This window comes from Salmo trutta, chromosome 33 (genome assembly GCF_901001165.1).
Source record: "Salmo trutta chromosome 33, fSalTru1.1, whole genome shotgun sequence".
Lineage (NCBI taxonomy): Eukaryota > Metazoa > Chordata > Actinopteri > Salmoniformes > Salmonidae > Salmo > Salmo trutta.
Genome location: NC_042989.1, coordinates 40,058,414 through 40,080,490, shown reverse-complemented (window position 1 = coordinate 40,080,490; position 22,077 = coordinate 40,058,414). Strand labels below are relative to the sequence as shown.

The 22,077-nt window shown below is 44.2% G+C and overlaps 1 protein-coding gene across 7 annotated transcripts in view; it reads right to left on the bottom strand.

The window, feature by feature from the left end:
• Positions 1–22,077, bottom strand: part of pacs2 (phosphofurin acidic cluster sorting protein 2) — a 114,940-nt gene that overhangs the window by 5,975 nt on the left and 86,888 nt on the right. For 5 of the 7 annotated variants that reach the window (XM_029730927.1, XM_029730929.1, XM_029730926.1 and 2 more), the window contains 9 exons: positions 20,657–20,789; positions 19,627–19,731; positions 11,763–11,869; positions 11,341–11,495; positions 10,730–10,840; positions 10,299–10,407; positions 3,944–3,976; positions 418–460; positions 121–163 (listed from right to left, as the gene is read on the bottom strand). In XM_029730927.1, coding sequence (XP_029586787.1) covers positions 121–163; positions 418–460; positions 3,944–3,976; positions 10,299–10,407; positions 10,730–10,840; positions 11,341–11,495; positions 11,763–11,869; positions 19,627–19,731; positions 20,657–20,789 — 839 coding nt within the window. The remainder of the gene's footprint in view (positions 1–120; positions 164–417; positions 461–3,943; positions 3,977–10,298; positions 10,408–10,729; positions 10,841–11,340; positions 11,496–11,762; positions 11,870–19,626; positions 19,732–20,656; positions 20,790–22,077) is intronic. The other 2 variants (XM_029730930.1, XM_029730931.1) reach the window with 1 other exon arrangement.

The following is a 22,077-nucleotide window of genomic DNA, read 5'->3' as shown; positions in this document are numbered from 1 at the left end:
AACACGTTTTATATCGTAGCTTACGTGTAAAACTACAGAATCACATAGAAATGAATTCTCACTGATGACATGGAAGTACATGCTATAACGGTGATACATTGTCCACAACTAACGTCTCACCTGATGTTGCAGATGACTGGTCCACAATGCCAACTTTCACCATCTGGGGAAAGAGGTTTCATGTTATTTTAGGTCAAATTCCAGGATAAAGAAAATGTATCTGTCTACATTAAGAGAAAGATACCTACTCTGATAAAACAGATCTGTCTACATTCAGAGACAGATACCTACTCTGATAAACAGATCTGTCTACATTCAGAGACAGATACCTACTCTGATAAACAGATCTGTCTACATTCAGAGACAGATACCTACTCTGATAAACAGATCTGTCTACATTAAGAGAAAGATACTTACTCCGATAAACGGAATGAACTTCTGACACGAGTCCTCATCAGGGCTGTGGAGAGACCATGGCAGAAGCCAAACATAGGGAAACAGGAAATAGAGTGAGCATGTGCAGAATAGAATAGATTCAGGATGAAGGGTTTGTCTAGTATTGAGACTAGAGGCTTCAGGCACCCTATGACGGTTAGAGCTTTCATGTGCTCCACTCGAATAGAATGGTTGGTTTCTAACCAGGCAGTCAGTTGCCCCCAGGGTTGGTAAAGCCTTCATCTTATTTCTTAATGTTGCTTATTTCTACAGATCCCAGGAGACAGGTAGATCAGCTTGAACACAAGACAGCATAGAGTGTTTCTATACCATGAAAATCTTTGTGCGGTTTGAAGGAAATTTTGTTTCAGAGCAGGGTTGGGGTCAATTGCATTTCAATTCAGTCAAGTCAGGAAGTTACCAGTGATTTCAAATTCCAATTTTACTCATGGCTTGACTGAATTTAAATGGAATTGACCCCTACCTTGTTTGAGAGTCTGGGGTCATCATTTGAAAGAAGAGGACAACATGTGTAAAAAAAAACAAAAAGACGGGTAGTTGAGTAAACGACCTAAAAACAACCCAGAGTTAACCACGTGATTCTCTTAGTTCCTTAAGAAATATATTATATACACAGTATCGAGGGTCAACTTGCTACAGTCATATCAGAATTTATAAAAAATGTAAAAACTTGGTGGTTAATAGCAACAAAATATAACCTTTAAAAATATTTTTGTGGTCCTTTGAGACAGATTTAAGAAAATGTTATTTTTAACTCGTCTATTTAACCTATATTATAGGGTTATACAAATACAATGGAACTGTATATACCTGTAGAGGCTCCTTGGGAAGGAACCCGAGGGAGGAGAGATTCTATTGGTTAATACCTCTGACCCACCTTACTACAGTAATGCCGTGCTATTGGACAGAGAAAGTCACATGATAAATAGTAACTACTAACTATAGATCTATAGATCAACAGTCTCCTGAAGCAGGAACCATGTTAAACTACGACCTGTTCAAATAAAAAAAACTAAAAACTAAATAATTTTGTTTGATTTATACTTATACACCAAACACGTTTTGGTTTTGTAGTCTTTGAATGGCATATGGCTTTAATTTGATTCAATCATTATCATTGTTGGGTGTGTAACTGATGTACACGGTCGTTGCTTCAATTGTCTCCAAGCCTCGAGTTTCATCATATCCTTTTAAAAAGTCCAAAACAAATCCTGGAGAAACAAACAGTCTGAAGTCGTTACATTGATGATCATATTTTCTTTGTAATTGAAAAAATATAAACTAACTATATACCAGTTTGTAAGGTTCTGCTTTGGAACCCACTACTAAAAATCTGATCCAATCATATGCCCCGGTTGCCTTCTAGTACCCAACAACCCAACACCTGATTGGTGGCAGAGAAGCAGGAAGCAAGACATGCATGCTGCATAGCCAATCACTGGCCTGCACCAAGCCATCCCATCATTCCTGCTGCAGCCAATCAGACACCACCACACCAACAGGACACAGGAAGGTTTCAGGAAAAGGTACGTCACGGTCTAGCAGGTCACAGCACCAGCTAGTAGGGTCGGGGTCAATTCCCATTCAATTCCCAGTCAACTCCCATTCAATTCCCATTCAATTCCCATTCAACTCCCAGTCAACTCCCAGTCAACTCCCAGTCAACTCCCAGTCAACTCCCAGTCAACTCCCAGTCAATTCCCATTCAATTCCCATTCAACTCCCATTCAATTCATGAAGTACACTAAAATGACAATTCCTTCAATGCTTTTCAATGAGTAAAGTTTTGAATTGGAATTGTGTTTACTTTCTGAATTGACTGGAATAAGAATGGAATTGACCCCAACCCTACCAGCTAGGCTAGGGAACTGCTATCCACCACTCACTCCTTCCCACCCCCTCATAGGGCTCTGGTCAAATGTAGCACACTATATAGGGAATAGGGTGCCATTTGGGACACAACCCAGATGTATGGCCAATGTACATGCATTAATGTTCCATTAGACCATGTTAGAACAAAGGGCAATCAATCTAGCAGGAAGCTTGATTACATCACACACAGGGAGATAATGGAATGGTAGGAAACAGAAAGAAGGGAGGAAGAGGAGGGGAGGAGGAGATGGGGAGGAGGGGAGGAAGAGATGGGGAGGAGGGGAGGAAGAAGAGGAGGGGAGGAAGAGATGGGGAGGAGGGGAGGAAGAGGAGGAGGAGGGGAGGAAGAGGGGGAGAGGAAGAGGAGGGGAGGAGAAAGAGGAGGGGAGGAAGAGGAGGAGGAGGGGAGGAAGAGATGGGGAGGAGGGGAGGAAGAGGAGGAGGAGGGGAGGAAGAGGAGGGGAGGAAGAGATGGGGAGGAGGGGAGGAAGAGGAGGAGGAGGGGAGGAAGAGGGGGAGAGGAAGAGGAGGGGAGGAGGAGGGGAGGAAGAGGAGGGGAGGAAGAGGAGGAGGAGGAAGAGGAGGGGAGGAAGAGGAGGAGGAGGAAGAGGAGAGGAAGAGGAGGGGAGGAAGAGGAGGAGGAGGGGAGGAAGAGGGGAGGAAGAAGAGGAGGGGAGGAAGAGGAGGAGGAGGGGAGGAAGAGGGGGAGAGGAAGAGGAGGGGAGGAGAAAGAGGAGGGGAGGAAGAGGAGGAGGAGGGGAGGAAGAGGAGGAGGAGGGGAGGAAGAGGGGAGGAAGAAGAGGAGGGGAGGAAGAGGAGGAGGAGGGGAGGAAGAGGGGGAGAGGAAGAGGAGGGGAGGAGAAAGAGGAGGAGAGGAAGAGGAGGGGAGGAAGAGGAGGGGAGGAAGAGGAGGGGAGGAAGAGATGGGGAGGAGGGGGGAAGAGGGGAGGAAGAGGAGGGGAGGGGGGAGGAAGAGGATCCAGAGAACAGTAGCTGTAACTGACAACCTGACACTTTATCAGTACACTCCCCATAGATTCACTTTTTTCATTTTTTAGTTTATTTGTCAGGGACCATGCACGACAAATATTGTATCATATTTAGCTACATAGCTTGTTAGTCATGTGTGGCTTAACTTGATAGACAATGAAGCATGCCATGTCAGGATCGTTGTCGGTTCGAATCCCGCTGGGGCCACCCATATGAAAATGCACACAATACTGTATGTCGCTTTGTATAAAAGCGTTGGCTAAATGTCATATATTATTATGATAGTAATGCTAACCGGGTAATGCTAACCGGGTAAGGATTGTGTGTCTGTTAGCAGCTGGCTGTTAAAGTGTCTGGTTACAAATAGATACAGACTGCTGAGGAGAGGAGGGGAGATGAGAGTGGGTAGATCTGGTCTAAAACACAGAGAGAGAGACAAAGGGACAGACAGAGAGACAGAGAGAGACAGAGAGAGAGAGAGAGAGAGAGAGGGACAGAGAGAGAGACAGAGGGACAGAGAAAGAGAGGGACAGAGGGGGACTGAGAGACAGACAGAGAGACAGAGAGGGAGGGAGGGCAAGTTGATGAATCACCAGGATAAACAGACTGAAGCAGACCACAATACCTTACTGCAAAATCAAAATGAAAGCTCTTTTTCCTTCAAGGATAGAAAAAGAACAAAGAAAACATAAACAAAAGAACATGTTATTGACAAACACACAGTGATGGACAGAGACAATGGCATTGGTTAACAGCGTTCTGCTCTCAACAGACCAACGTCTCTCTCAAATAAACAGGGCTGGCTGCATTCTAGTAACTTTCCAAAATTACCAAGTTTTTGAGAAATCCTGGTTGGAATCAGAGAAGGGAATAAGCAGGATGGAAATCTGGAATCCTCCAACCAGGATTTCTGGAGAACTTGGGAATTTTGGTACTGACCTGTGTCAGTACCATAACCACACTACAACCCTACTCCAACGTGACCTGTGTCAGCCATAACCACACTACAACCCTACTCCAACGTGACCTGTGTCAGTACCATAACCACACTACAACCCTACTCCAACGTGACCTGTGACCTGTGTCAGTACCATAACCACACTACAACCCTACTCCAACGTGACCTGTGTCAGTACCATAACCACACTACAACCCTACTCCAATGTGACCTGTGTCAGTACCATAACCACACTACAACCCTACTCCAACGTGACCTGTGTCAGTACCATAACCACACTACAACCCTACTCCAACGTGACCTGTGTCAGTACCATAACCACACTACAACCCTACTCCAACGTGACCTGTGTCAGTACCATAACCACACTACAACCCTACTCCAACGTGACCTGTGTCAGTACCATAACCACACTACAACCCTACTCCAACGTGACCTGTGTCAGTACCATAACCACACTACAACCCTACTCCAACGTGACCTGTGTCAGTACCATAACCCACTACAACCCTATTCCAACGTGACCTGTGTCAGTACCATAACCACACTACAACCCTACTCCAACGTGACCTGTGTCAGTACCATAACCACACTACAACCCTACTCCAACGTGACCTGTGTCAGTCCATAACCACACTACAACCCTATTCCAACGTGACCTGTGTCAGTACCATAACCACACTACAACCCTACTCCAACGTGACCTGTGTCAGCCATAACCACACTACAACCCTACTCCAACGTGACCTGTGTCAGTACCATAACCACACTACAACCCTACTCCAACGTGACCTGTGTCAGTACCATAACCACACTACAACCCTACTCCAACGTGACCTGTGTCAGTACCATAACCACACTACAACCCTACTCCAACGTGACCTGTGTCAGTACCATAACCACACTACAACCCTACTCCAACGTGACCTGTGTCAGTACCATAACCACACTACAACCCTACTCCAACGTGACCTGTGTCAGCCATAACCACACTACAACCCTACTCCAACGTGACCTGTGTCAGTACCATAACCACACTACAACCCTACTTCAACGTGACCTGTGTCAGTACCATAACCACACTACAACCCTACTCCAACGTGACCTGTGTCAGTACCATAACCACACTACAACCCTACTCCAACGTGACCTGTGTCAGTACCATAACCACACTACAACCCTACTCCAACGTGACCTGTGTCAGTACCATAACCACACTACAACCCTACTCCAACGTGACCTGTGTCAGTACCATAACCACACTACAACCCTACTCCAACGTGACCTGTGTCAGTACCATAACCACACTACAACCCTACTCCAACGTGACCTGTGTCAGTACCATAACCACACTACAACCCTACTCCAACGTGACCTGTGTCAGTACCATAACCACACTACAACCCTACTCCAACGTGACCTGTGTCAGTACCATAACCACACTACAACCCTACTCCAACGTGACCTGTGTCAGTACCATAACCACACTACAACCCTATTCCAACGTGACCTGTGTCAGTACCATAACCACACTACAACCCTACTCCAACGTGACCTGTGTCAGTACCATAACCACACTACAACCCTATTCCAACGTGACCTGTGTCAGTACCATAACCACACTACAACCCTACTCCAACGTGACCTGTGTCAGTACCATAACCACACTACAACCCTACTCCAACGTGACCTGTGTCAGCACCATAAGCACACTACAACCCTACTCCAACGTGACCTGTGTCAGCCATAACCACACTACAACCCTATTCCAACGTGACCTGTGTCAGTACCATAACCACACTACAACCCTATTCCAACCTGACCTGTGTCAGTACCATAACCACACTACAACCCTACTCCAACGTGACCTGTGTCAGTACCATAACCACACTACAACCCTACTCCAACGTGACCTGTGTCAGTACCATAACCACACTACAACCCTACTCCAACGTGACCTGTGTCAGTACCATAACCACAGTACAACCCTACTCCAACGTGACCTGTGTCAGTACCATAACCACACTACAACCCTACTCCAACGTGACCTGTGTCAGTACCATAACCACACTACAACCCTACTCCAACGTGACCTGTGTCAGTACCATAACCACACTACAACCCTACTCCAACGTGACCTGTGTCAGTACCATAACCACACTACAACCCTACTCCAACGTGACCTGTGTCAGTACCATAACCACACTACAACCCTACTCCAACGTGACCTGTGTCAGTACCATAACCACACTACAACCCTACTCCAATGTGACCTGTGTCAGTACCATAACCACAGTACAACCCTACTCCAACGTGACCTGTGTCAGTACCATAACCACAGTACAACCCTACTCCAACGTGACCTGTGTCAGTACCATAACCACACTACAACCCTACTCCAACGTGACCTGTGTCAGTACCATAACCACAGTACAACCCTACTCCAACGTGACCTATGTCAGTACCATAACCACAGCACAACCCTACTCCAATGTGACCTATGTCAGTACCATAACCACACTACAACCCTACTCCAACGTGACCTATGTCAGTACCATAACCACACTACAACCCTACTCCAACGTGACCTGTGTCAGTACCATAACCACACTACAACCCTACTCCAACGTGACCTGTGTCAGTACCATAACCACACTACAACCCTACTCCAACGTGACCTGTGTCAGTACCATAACCACAGTACAACCCTACTCCAACGTGACCTGTGTCAGTACCATAACCACACTACAACCCTACTCCAACGTGACCTGTGTCAGTACCATAACCACACTACAACCCTACTCCAACGTGACCTGTGTCAGTACCATAACCACAGTACAACCCTACTCCAACGTGACCTGTGTCAGTACCATAACCACACTACAACCCTACTCCAATGTGACCTGTGTCAGTACCATAACCACACTACAACCCTACTCCAACGTGACCTGTGTCAGTACCATAACCACAGTACAACCCTACTCCAACGTGACCTGTGTCAGTACCATAACCACACTACAACCCTACTCCAATGTGACCTGTGTCAGTACCATAACCACAGTACAACCCTACTCCAACGTGACCTGTGTACCATAACCACACTACAACCCTACTCCAACGTCACCTGTGTCAGTACGATAACCACACTACAACCCTACTCCAACGTGACCTGTGTCAGTACCATAACCACACTACAACCCTACTCCAACGTGACCTGTGTCAGTACCATAACCACACTACAACCCTACTCCAACGTGACCTGTGTCAGTACCATAACCACAGTACAACCCTACTCCAACGTGACCTGTGTCAGTACCATAACCCCACTACAACCCTACTCCAATGTGACCTGTGTCAGTACCATAACCACACTACAACCCTACTCCAACGTGACCTGTGTCAGTACCATAACCACAGTACAACCCTACTCCAACGTGACCTATGTCAGTACAATAACCACAGCACAACCCTACTCCAATGTGACCTATGTCAGTACCATAACCACACTACAACCCTACTCCAACGTGACCTATGTCAGTACCATAACCACACTACAACCCTACTCCAACGTGACCTGTGTCAGTACCATAACCTGTGTCAGTACCATAACCACAGTACAACTCTACTCCAACGTGACCTGTGTCAGTACCATAACCACAGTACAACCCTACTCCAACGTGACCTGTGTACCATAACCACACTACAACCCTATTCCAACGTGACCTGTGTCAGTACCATAACCACAGTACAACTCTACTCCAATATGACCTGTGTCAGTACCATAACCACAGTACAACCCTACTCCAACGTGACCTGTGTCAGTACCATAACCACAGTACAACCCTACTCCAATATGACCTATGTCAGTACCATAACCACAGTACAACCCTACTCCAACGTGACCTGTGTCAGTACCATAACCACACTACAACCCTACTCCAACGTGACCTGTGTCAGTACCATAACCACACTACAACCCTACTCCAACGTGACCTGTGTCAGTACCATAACCACACTACAACCCTACTCCAACGTGACCTGTGTCAGTACCATAACCACACTACAACCCTACTCCAACGTGACCTGTGACACTATAATTCCCTAGAAAATTAAAATATGATCTTAAAAAAAATGTATATCTCCAAGTGAAAGAGAAACTGATGTATATCAATCCCAGTACGTCCCCTGGAATGGTATTAGCTGTTCATTAAGCAGCTGTTAATAGACACACATAAAAGGACTTTATGTCCCTCATGCTAAATAATTACCGTACATCTCATTATAATCTGGCAGCGATGATTTAATTTGAAACTTTTATAATCAACAACGTGCGTTTATAAAAGGAGGTGAATATTTAACTCGAGTTTAGTAATTAATACATAAATACAGTGACGTGAACAAAAAAATATATATATATTTTAGAATTCTCTAAGTGGGAGAAGAATTCATGGTTATTCAGTGAAGGCAAGTGGTCCAGGTCCTGAGGCAGCAGAGCATCCCTGAACCATCGCCACGCCCGACCGTTGGTATGAGGTTCTTACTGTGGAATACAGTGTTTGGTTTCCGGCAGATATAACGGGACCCATGTCATCCATAAAGTCCACTCCGGGTCCATGTCATCCATAAAGTCCACTCCGGGTCCATGTCATCCATAAAGTCCACTCCGGGTTTGACAAAACGCAACTGTCAAGACTCCAGATGATCCAAAAGTGGATTTTTGTTTTTTGGGGGGGGATCGACATGAAGGAACCACGAATTCTGCTCCGTATCAGAGAATTCTACAGGAGAACGTCAGGCCATCCGTCAATAAGCTGAAGAACAGCTGGGTCATGAAGCAAGACAAGGATCTAAAACACAAACGCAATTCTACGCCAGAATGGCTGAAAAGGAGCATGTACAACGTTCTGGATTTGGCCTGGTACAAATACCAGACTTAAAGCTGATGGTGATGTTTTAGCAGGACCGGAAACGAGCAGTTCATTCTTGAAAACGCATAAATGTTGCTGAGTTAAAGCAGTTCTGTATGGAAGAGTGGCTCAGAATTCCTCCACAGCGACGTGAGAGACTCATCAACAACTACAGGAAGTAGTTGGTTGGAGTCGTTGCAGCTACAGGAAGTGTTTGGTTGGAGTCATTACAGCTACAGGAAGTGGTTGGTTGGAGTCGCTGCAGCTAAAGGTGGAACAACCTGTTATTGAGTGTAAGGGGGCAATTACTCTTCCACACAGGGGAATTGGGCGTATAGAAATGTGTTATTTGTTCACTCTGATTTTCTTTTATCTAATATTATGTTTCGGTTGAAGATCTGATAACGCCTCCCAAGTGGTGCAGAGGTCTAAGGCACTGCAGTGCTTGAGGCGTCCCTACAGATTCGGGTTCAATCCCGGGCTGTGTCGCAGCCGGCCGCGACCGGGAGACCCATGAGGCGGCGCACAATTGGCCCAGCATCGTCCGGGTTAGGGGGAGGGTTTGGCCGGCAGGGACTAGCGACTCCTGTGGCGGGCCGGGTGCAGTGCACGCTGACACGGTCTCCAGGTGTACGGTGTTTCCTCCGACACATTGGTGCTTCCGGGGTTAAGCGAGCGTTGTGTCAAGAAGCAGTGCGGCTTGGCAGGGTCGTGTTTCGGAGGACGCACGGCTCTCGACCTTCGACCTCTCCCGAGTCCGTACGGGAGTTGCAGCGATGAGACAAGACTGTAACTACCGATTGGAGACCATGAAATTGGGGGGTAAAAGTTTTAAATAAAAGATTTGACAACATTCAGTGTCAAAAACATGCAAAAATAGAGAAAATCAGAAAGGGGGCAAATACTTCTTCACAGCGCTACGTATTAGTCGACTCTTTATAATCCACATTGTTAAGAAACGTTTTGAATTAAATCACTCTGCCAGATAATGAGATGTGGTAACTTTTGCACTTAACAGCACATTACTTGTGCAATACGACAATTCCGCCCATAAAGTAAGATAACTGAATGTGTGTGTGTGTGTGTGTGTGTGTATACATATATGTTGCCCTTACCTCTTCTGTTTGTATGTGAGCATGGCCTCAGCGATGGGTAGTTGGTGAGCTCCATTAGCCCCGACCATATACTGGGTTACCCTGGAAACCACGTCTGGACTCTCCTGCACTGTACACCACATGACAGGATTGGTTGATTTATTGATGGCATTTGTCGTGGTTCAAGAGGAAATTCTTTCTACAGCTTACAGGATACATAAACACAAGGATTCTGATACTATTCTGTTTTCACAATAGCCCAGTCTCAGATCTGTTAGTGTCAACTCATTTCTTCTGGTCCCAGATCTGTTGGTGCTATTATATCAACTCCTTGTTCTGGTCCCAGATCTATTCTCATGCTAGCACCAACAGATCTGGGACCAGGCTAGCCTTATACAGCGGCCTCGATACAGTACTGTAGCTGTGCTAAGTGTGTGTGACGTCTGTCGTACCCATGACTGGTGCTTCTGGCTTGTAAAACAGGTCACTCCACGCTGTATCCTGGAATAAACTGTTGTATCGATAGTCGATAGTACCCAGGTACTTGGAAACTGGGTGAGATCCTGAATAGAATCAAAGAACAGACAACACATTATACACAATAAGATCCTTTCGAAAAGCATGTATATAGAAATGTGTCATTTAAAACAATATACATTTATACAGTAACTTCCAACTGTAATGTCTGAATTAATTAAAACATGAATGAAGTATAGTGCATTCAGACCCCGTCTCCTTTTCCCACATCAGCCTTATTCTAAAATTGATTACATAATTGTTTTCCCTCATCAATCTACACACAATACCCCATAATGACATCACAAAACCCCATAATGACATCACAATACCCCATAATGACATCACAATACCCCATAATGACATCACAATACCCAATAATGCCAAAGTGAAAACAGGCTTTTAGAAATGTTTATTATAAGTATTCAGACCCAATTTAATCAATTTTAGAATAAGGCTGTAACCTAACATTAATGTGAAAAAAGTCAAGGGGTCTGAATACTTTCCAAAGGCACTGTATGTCAGTAGTTTAGTGCCAAAAACTCACCTAGTGGTATGATGAGGAACCTCATGTAGCCCAGCCAATCAGGGGTCTTGTAAGAGAGATGGTCTACAAACAGCCTGAGGACTGCACCTAGGTAGTGTTGGGCCCCAGCCACAGCTATCTTTATGGGGATGGGTGTCTGGCTGTTACAGTTACAGCTACGAGACACAACAGAAACATATAAGAGGCTAATGGCATAAGACTCATGTCCTGTTATTGTAATATTGTTATTGTATAGCCCAAGCTGACTCCCATATGTACGTTTTAATTCCTCGATTCCTGCATTCTATGTATACAATAGATGGTTGTTTGAATACAGCTGCATCTCTAACTGGTCAATTTAGTTACAGTACAGCTTTTCTGAAATCTGAATCTAGTGTACTACAATGACTGAAGAGAAAGAGAGGGATGGGTGAGAGGCTTACAATCTCTGTATGCGTGAGACGATGGTGTTGAAGGCGGCCTGGATGTCTGCTGTAGTACAGGTACACACCACTGGGAGGTGCTGGTTCTGGAGAACACCTGAGAGATACTGAAAAAAAACACATGGGGGAATGATTGAAAAAAAAATGTATTCGGATCCCCATTAGTTGACGCCAATGGTGACAGCTAGTCTTACTGGGGTCTAACACGTAACGAAAAAGACATGACAGTCAAAATTCTTTACAATTTACACACGTTTAAAAACATTAACATCTATCAGTTACATATACATGTCAGCACATACACACAACATGTAGGTCACATAGAGGAGAGGTGTTGTGCCGTGAGGTGTTGCCTTGAATTTGTTTTGGACCTGGGGACCGGGGCGGCAGCGTAGCCTAGTGGTTAGAGCGTTGGACTAGTAACCAGCTGGTAGCCTAGTGGTTAGAGCGTTGGACTAGTAACCAGCAGGTAGCCTAGTGGTTAGAGCGTTGGAGTAGTAACCAGCAGGTAGCCTAGTGGTTAGAGCGTTGGACTAGTAACCAGCAGGTAGCCTAGTGGTTAGAGCGTTGGACTAGTAACCGAAAGGTTGCAAGATCGAATCCCCGAGCTGACAGCGGCAGGTCATTGGCAAAAATAGAAAAAAAAGAGTAGAGGGCCTAGAGAGCTGCCCTGCGGTACACCACACTTTACATGTTTGACACATACGTTTTCTGAACAACAGCTTATGCTCAATAATATCTAAGGCCAATAATATCAAAGGCTGCACTGAAATCTAACAGTACAGCTCTCACAATCTTCTAATTATCAATTTCTTTCAACCAATCAGCAGTCATTTGTGTCAGTGCAGTACATGTTGAGTGCCCTTCTCTATAAGCATGCTGAAAGTCTGTTGTTAATTTGTTTACAGATAAATATCATTGTATTTGGTCAAACACCATTTTTTCCAGCAGTTTGCTAAGAGCTGGCAGCAAGCTGATAGGTCTGCTGTTAGAACCAGTAAAAGCTTTACCACTCTTGGATAGCGGAATGACTTTGGCTTCCCTCCAGGTCTGAGGACAAAGACTTTCCTCTAGGCTCAGATTAAAAATATGACAGATAGGAGTGGCTATAGAGTCAGCTACCATCCTCAGTAGCTTTCCATCTAAGTTGTCAATGCCAGGAGGTTTGTCATTATTGATCGATAACAATAATTTTTCCACCTCTCCCACAATAATTTTTCAAAACTCATACTTTCATGATAGTTTTTTTATGCATGAGTAAAATGACTCACTGTTAGTGGTTGGCATTTTCTTCCTAAGTTTGCCCACTTTGCCAACAAATTAATCATTAAAATAATTGGCAACATCAAATGGTTTTGTGATGAATAAGCCATCTGATTCGATGAAAGACGTGCAGCCAGACTTATTTAGCCACTCCTTTTGCCCCATCTCTTTCAACCATACAGTTTTTCAATTCCTCATCAATCCATGGAGCCTTAACAGTTCTAACAGTCAGTTTCTTAATTAACATGTTCATGTTTATCAATAATTGGAAGAAGCAATTTCATAAATTTATCAAGTGCAGATTCTAGACGCTCCTTATTATTCACATCAGACCAACAAATATTTGTAACATCATCCACATAAGAGTCACAGCAAAATCTTTTGTATGATCTCTTAAAACACTATTTTAGTCCCAGCTGTTGGAACTTTGGCTTTCCTGGATATAGCTACTATATTGTGATAACTGCATCCAATGGGTGATGTCCCCGACTAAAAAAACATCTTCTTTAAACAAGAGTCATCTGTTCTTAGCTATAACAACCTTCTATAGCAATACCAGTCCCGTGCGAATAGGGCAGAATGTCCGTTACTCCAGAGGATGATTCGGGAAAGGGATTATTTCCCCCCCCCCCAAACTTCCCCCTTTAATTATAATTGTTTTCAATACATTGACAATTATGACGGAAGCCTGGAGGTTTTTAATTCTAGGTGTGAAGATACAGTATTTCAACATGTCCAGGTGTTGGTACCACACTGATAACTCGAGCTTGGTTGTCAAGTTTCTCAACCATTCCAAATCATCTTTGGTATAGTGTCATAATCATTTGGATATTTTCATAATCATTAGGATAATTTACATCCTAAATGCTCCAAAGCCTTCAGATGTGATGTAAACAGTGCAATTTCACTTGAGATGCGTTTTTAAGACTATGGATGAGAAAGTTAACATTTAGGTCAGTTGTAATGCTGCGTTGCTACCTATTAACAACAAGGGTTGCATTAAATAGGCTCAATGATTTTTACTGACGCATTTGGCAATATTCAATTGACACGCACAAAACATATAAATAAAAGCATTCACTCTGAAAGTTGATATGGACTACATGTAAGCCTATTCATATATAAACTTATGAGCAGCACTTAGTTCAATTTATCCAATCAGTTATTGTTTTCTTTGCACAAACCACGAGCAACACATGTTAAACTCCGACATTTCTCTGAAAACACAGGGATATCGATTCGCATGGGACTAGTATCATCAGAGGACCTTGTAGTTCGCCCCCCCCCCCCCCCAAAAACAGTAGGTTATTCTGTTTGGAATTGTTACTCTCCTGCCATGTAAAAATGTCTGACATGGCGGATTCTGGGACGGGATTAAAATGCCAGATGTGGAGTTTTGTGCTTGTGTACTCCCCCAGTAAAAGGAATCCAGTCTGAATAAGGCATAATAGATGAATCCAGTCTGAATAAGGCACAATAGATGAATCCAGTCTGAATAAGGCATAATAGGGCCTGACCTACAGCATATCATAATCAAAACACTGATATAACAAACTCTGAACACCGTAAACACATGTGACAGCAAAATGGATGCAGAGGACGTGACAAATCAACTCGAAATGGGGGAATGTTTACTAGTTGCTCAGGAGGTAAAGGGGAAGTCAGATGTGTGGAATACATTTGACTAGTTGTGGAAAATACTGGAGATCCAGACAAAGGAGAGTATAGGAGCAGTGCTGTGTGCATATAGTGTGTGCCAAACAGGTGCTGTTAGATTACAATATCATTTTTATGACCGTTTGGAACAACGGTAACACTAAATACATTATAAGCGTACCAGAGTCTGTTGTCCAATTTTTTTGTTGTTGTTGCTAAGCCTTTGGTACAGCAAAGACTAAAAACAGTAACATTCATTCGTGAATGCAATTTCTGAAATGGTTTATTTATTGTTTAAGTAAATTATTCAAGGCTCGCTTTATTTTATTTTAAAACTAAAATGCTTGATTGCATTTCAAATCATGAATAACTTGTATGTTGTGTGATAACATGAACAAATTAATTGATTGATTGATAGATACAGTAGCCTCTATACAGTGCCTAAGGAAAGTATTCAGACCCATTGACTTTTTCCACATTTTGTTACATTACAGCCTTATTCTAAAATGGATTAAACAAAAAAAATAACTCCTCGTCAATCTACACACAATACCCCATAATGACAAAGCATTACAAAGCAAAGCGAAAACCGGTTTTGAAATATTTGCAAATGTATTAAAAATAATAAACAGAAATACTTTATTTACATACAGTACCAGTCCAAAGTTTGGACACACCTACTCATTCAAGGGTTTTTCTTTATTTTTTACTATTTTCTACGTCGTAGAATAATAGTGAAGACATCAAAACTATGAAATAACACATATGGAATATATATTAACCAAAAAAGTGTTAAAGAAATCAAAATAGATTTTAGATTCTTCAAAGCAGCCAACCTTTGCCTTTTATTAAAAACCTTTTTTTAAATGAATTTAACATTTATTTAACTAGGCAAGTCAGTTAAGAACAAATTCTTATTTACAATGACGGCCAAACCCTAACCCAGACAGTGCTGGGCCAATTGTGCGCCGCCCTATGGGACTCCCAATCACGGCCTGTTGTAATACAGCCTGGAATCGAACCAGGGTCTTTAGTGACGCCTCTAGCACTGAGATGCAGTGCCTTAGACCGCTGCACCACTCGGGAACCCCAAAGCCTTGATGACAGCTTTGCACACTCTTGGCATTTGAAGGGGTTAAACCAAGGGCTCACACCTTTTAAAGGGTTAATCAATGGTGTTATGATAAACTGTAAGGTCTCCTCTTCTACGAGACCTCTGTGTGTGTTTTAACACCTGTTCTGAGTGTTGTGCCCATCCTACACTATCAGAAGGCGGTTACCAGCCTACGTTCATACTCCTCCTGTCTGGGTCCCAACCTGGCTGTCTGAGGTTCTGAGAATACGACTGGTGTTCTGAGAACACAAGGCAGCCGCAGTCCTGATGAAAACAGACACCTGTCAGAAGATGCTTGGACTCGTTCACCTTGTTATGACCCTATACTTCTGATGAAAGGTCAAGTTTTGGTCAAACTCACTTCTGAGCTTTTAATTGCTGACAAGATGGTTACTGCTGTCAGGGGGAAGTTAGATTTATTAAAATGTTGTTGCCAGGGAAACACACGCAAGGAGGACTGGGAGAGGCTATATGAATTACAGGATGTCTTAGACATTTTGCAGAACCTGGGGAGAGCTATCATATACTGTACTCTGTACCAACTTCTGTCTATAATTGTATTACTAAAAGGAGTATTTTAATACTTAAACAAAGAGTCTGTTTGATAATTATATAGACCTGATCATCTGTTGAAGAAATTGACCAACACATTCTCTCAACCAGCTTCACCTGGAATGCTTTTCCAACAGTCTTGAAGGAGTTCCCACATATGCTGAGCACTTGTTGTGTCACGATCACTGTCTTCAAACTCCCTATCATAAATAAGCCAAGGCACAGCGTGCATGTAATTCCACATCCTTTAATCGAAAGTGAACCTTACACAAACAAACAGGTAAAACAGAAACAGAACGTGACGCAACCGTAGCGCACACAAAACACTCACAGAAATAATAATTACCCACAAACACAGGGGGGGAAAAGGCTGCCTAAGTATGATTCCCAATCAGAGACAACAATAGACGGCTGCCTCTGATTGGGGACCATACCCGGAAATAAGAAAACTAGATTGCCCACCCCAATCACACCCTGACCTGACCAAATAGAGAAATAGAAAGGCTCTCTAAGGTCAGGGCGTGACATGTTGGCTGCTTTTCCTTCACTCTGCAGTCCAACTCATCCCAAACCATCAAAATTGGGTTGAGGTCGGGTGATTGTGGAGGCCAGGTCATCTGATGCAGCACTCCATCGCTCTCCTTCTTGGCCAAATAGCCCTTACACAGCCTGGAAGTGTGTTGGGTCATTGTCCTTTTGAAAAACAAATGATAGTCCCACTAAGCTCAAACCAGATGGGATGGCGTATCGCTGCAGAATTCTGGTGTAGCCATGCTGGTTAAATGTGCTTTAAACGTGCAAAAATCGAACATTTGGACTTATCAGACCAAAGGACAGATTTCCACCGGTCTAATGTCCATTGCTCATGTTTCTTGGCCCAAGAAAGTCTCTTCTTCTTCTTGGTGTCCTTTAGTAGTGGTTTCTTTGCAGCAATTCAACCATGAAGGCCTGAGTCATACAGTCTCCTCTGAACTGTTGATGTTGAGATGTGTCTGTTACTTGAATTCTGTGAGGCATTTATTTAGGCTGCAATTACTGAGGCTGGTAACTCTAATGAAAGAATTAATGAGGTGGTCCTCATGAGAGCCAGTTTCATCATAGCGCTTGATGTTTTTGCGACTGCACTTGAAGTAACTTTAAAAGTTATTGACATTTTCCAAATTGACTGACCTTCATGTCTTAAAGCAATGATGTACTGTTGTTTCTCTTTGCTTATTTGAGCTGTTCTTGCCATAATATGGACTTGGTCTTTTACCAAATATGGCTACTTTCTGTATACCACCCCTACCTTGTCACATCACAACTGATTGGCTCAAACGCATTAAGGCGGCAAGAAATTCCACAAATTAACTTTTAACAAGGCACACCTGTTAATTGAAATGCATTCCAGGTGACTACCTCATGAAGCTGGTTGAGAGAACGCCAAGCGTGTGCAAAGCTGTCATCAAGGCAAAGGGGGGCTACATTGAAGAATCTCAAATATATTTTGATTTATTTAACACTTTTTTGGTTACCACATGATTTCATATGTGTTATTTCATTGTTTTGATGTATTCACTATTATTCTACAATGTAGAAAATAGTAAAAATAAAGAAAAAACCTTGAATGAGTAGGTGTGTCCAAACTTTGGACCGGTAGGGTATATTAATATGGGCTATTTTCAGCTCTTTCCTGGGTAGCTTATCAGAGATAGACATAATATGGAAAAGAGCTAACAAAGCAAGAGACAAATACATACATTCGGCAGTCCATTAATCAGTTGGTGTGTGTGTGTGTGTGTGTGTGTGTGTGTGTGTGTGTGTGTGTGTGTGTGTGTGTGTGTGTGTGTGATGCAGGGTTGAAGCTACGAACCCATAGGCTTGGCTCTCTCATCCCTTCCAGGCTTCTGAGCCTGTCGTAGCGGATGTAGGCAATGTTCCCACGTGCTCTGGCAGCTTTCGTGGCTGGGATCAGTTCTTTCCTCTTCTGGTGCACAGCTTCAGAGGATAGTCCTCATTGGGGAATATACATGTTCCTCTCAAGTTCTTGGCTCTTTCCAGAACAGTTACGTTGTCCTTGAACCTCAGGAACTTGACCACTATCGGACTGGGCCTGTCACCTGAGCCGGTGGTGGGTTTTCCAGTCCTGTGGGCGCACTCCACCTCAATCTTCCTGTGGTCCATCTTCAATTTCTCAGAGATCATTTCCATCACTATGTCCTCAGACGCCATCCAGGTCTCACGTGGAGATTCTGGAATTCCATCCACAACCATGTTGTTCCTCCTTGATTGTCCCTTGAGATAATCTGATTTCTCCGTCATTGTTATCATGGATTCACACACAGAACTGATGTCCTCTCTCAATGACTTCCAGATTGCTGTCATCTTGCCTTTCTCCTGTTTCAACTCATAGAGCTGACCCTGGGAGAACTGCAAACCGTTCTTCAGGTCCTGAACCTCTCTGGTCAGGTCATCCATTATTTTATTAGTTGACTCCACCAGTATTTGGACAAAACACTCGATGCTATTTTCCTGTTGTTGTATCAACTACTTGTAGAACTATTTTTGTTCATTTAAAAGATCCTTCACCTGTGATAGAGAGACGACACTGTCCTCAACGGTAATTCCGCCGGCTTTGGTCTTTGTCATGGTAGCAACGTAGGTTACTCTGTTACTCCTCGCAGTTCCAGACAGGGCAGGTTGCAGGGAAGATTGAAAACAACAACAAACAGCAGGGATCTAGACAGCGTCAAGAACAGGGACAATCCTCGGTCCCAGTCACAATGGTTAACCGCGTCGCGGGCTGCGTTCAAGCCCTAAAGAAAACTAGCTCGATAGGCAGCTAGCTAGCAGCTAGGCTAGCTGCTACGCCAAACAGCTCCTCGGACCCGGCCTTGGTCAGCAGGATCACCGGACAGATAGTAGCAGTCCCAGCAACTGATGCTAACCACGTCACGGGATCTAAACTCAAAATGTAGATAGCTAGTAACCAAACTTCTTCAATAGACTTTCTAAAACAACACACCGAGCTCTCCCTCGTTCCCCATTCAACAGGAAGTAACAAGAACACCCTGAAGGCATTGTTTGCAGGCAAGCGAAACAGTTTGAGAAAGGGAAAATTAAAAAAAAAAGAAATGGACAGAGAGAAATATAATGTGAAAATGTGAGAATACGAGGGCGTAAAGAGAAGTTGACTAATTCGTAATTCTATCTATTGTTTTTCCTTCTGGTCGTCATGGAGACAGACCAGAGAAGGGTCACTAAACTGTCACTTCTTGTATATCACTTTCTGTCTCTTACCTGGCCCTGCCAATCAGATGTGTTGATGAGGATGATGCTGTCAGGTAGATGGTGGTCAGACACCAGGATGTGGTTCAGTTGGTCATACACGGTCTTCCTGGGGATCTGTGGAGGGGGAATACACTTATAGAATAGATAGAAAATAATCAAAATTGTTATTGTGCATCGAAATAGAAATTCATCACACACAGCCGAGATGCAGACACTGGAAGAGCCACGCCCCTGGAGCCGATCAGCCACAGAGCCACGCCCCTGGAGCTGATCAGCCGCAGAGCCACGCCCCTGGAGCCGATCAGCCGCAGAGCCACGCCCCTGGAGCCGATCAGCCGCAGAGCCACGCCCCTGGAGCCGATCAGCCGCAGAGCCACGCCCCTGGAGCTGATCAGCCGCAGAGCCACGCCCCTGGAGCCGATCACCCACAGAGCCGCGGGAAGTGACTTTGCAGGCTAGCTCAGTGCCCCCTCTCATTGAGTAACTCAAGGTGAAGGCCGACCGGGGTACTGCAGGCTGCCATTTGCAACTAAATTATCCTTATAACTTCTTCTGTGTGCGATTTAAAAAATGATCGGTTCAAGGACATACATCTGGTGTATTAGAAGCAATTATTGGTACCCTCATAGTCTTCAAAATATATTTTTATTCCCACGAAGATTGACATTTTTCCATTCACTCTAATGGGGTATCTTGTTTTCTGCAAACAATGGCTGCAGTACCGCAGTCGGCCTTGAACTACCGTGGCTTCAATGAGAGGGAGCAGTTGTTCTCCCCTGGATTCTCCCCTGGATTCAAACCAGGAAACCATCTGGTTACTGGCCCACCTTTCTAACAATGAGGATACCACAGAGACAGAGCCTCTCAGAGAATTATAGACCAGCATGCTCTACAACCCCTCTGCATCACTGCGCTAATCTAGTAAATGTTATTTATTGTGATCTAAAAGGCAAAACTGATTCTACATCAGCACTCCTACACTGTGATGCTTGATACATACAGCCACTGATCTGGTTTGCTTGCAGTGTGCTCCTCCTACCTGTAGATGGCAGCGTGTGTCGAGCAAGCGTTCGTTATCCAGGCTGTTGGCTCTCTCATTCTGTGGCCTGTTGGGCTGGCGCTCCTTTAGGGAAGTACTCCTCCCTCTCCTCCCCGCCAACTTAGCTTCCTGCCTGGAGAAGACACCAGAACACTAAAGTGAGGACAGAAGGAAGGAAAGGGGGGTTGTTTTCTTCAGGTAGAGGAGAAAAGAAAGGAAGATGATAGATTTGAATTAGGGAGTGAGGTGTGACCCTAAATGAGTAGAGAGCAGGGCCGGCTCTAGGGGGGATGCAGGTTAGGGCGTTGCCACCAAAATGATTCTGGTCGAGTCATGTTAAAAACTACAAAATTCCAGGTTATTAGCTCAGAAAGACAAAAGTTCTGTCTGCCCACCAGAAATTTCATCCTAGAAACAGCCATAGGAAAGAGGGAAAAAGAGCTATTGTTTCTTCAATTGAAGAAAAGAGAGAATGACGTGGTGTTTGAGCTAGAAATTATGAAAGACAAAAGGTTGGGAGGTGTGAGGGAATTCTGAAGAGCAAGGAACCTACAACCTGAAGAAGGCTGTTAAGCCGAAACCTTTGTGTATGCTACCTCGATGCAGTAAAAAAAAAAAAAAAAAGTTTAAAAAAAATTAAGTAAAGCCTCGTGACATCTTTAATAATCCCAGAGATCATGGTCGGCTGGATGGAGAGAGGGTGAGAGTGGACCCGTCATAATTTAATAATCCCAGAGAGCATGGTCGGCTAGATGGAGAGAGGGTCGGCTGGATGGAGAGAGGGTCGGCTAGATGGAGAGAGGGTGAGAGTGGACCCGTCATAATTTAATAATCCCAGAGAGCATGGTCGGCTAGATGGAGAGAGAGTGAGAGTGGACCCGTCATAATTTAATAATCCCAGAGAGCATGGTCGGCTAGATGGAGAGAGAGTGAGAGTGGACCCGTCATAATTTAATAATCCCAGAGAGCATGGTCGGCTAGATGGAGAGAGGGTCGGCTGGATGGAGAGAGGGTCGGCTAGATGGAGAGAGGGTGAGAGTGGACCCGTCATAATTTAATAATCCCAGAGAGCATGGTCGGCTAGATGGAGAGAGAGTGAGAGTGGACCCGTCATAATTTAATAATCCCAGAGAGCATGGTCGGCTAGATGGAGAGAGAGTGAGAGTGGACCCGTCATAATTTAATAATCCCAGAGATCATGGTCGGCTAGATGGAGAGAGGGTCGGCTAGATGGAGAGAGGGTGAGAGTGGACCCGTCATAATTTAATAATCCCAGAGAGCATGGTCGGCTAGATGGAGAGAGGGTGAGAGTGGACCCGTCATAATTTAATAATCCCAGAGAGCATGGTCGGCTAGATGGAGAGAGAGTGAGAGTGGACCCGTCATAATTTAATAATCCCAGAGATCATGGTCGGCTAGAT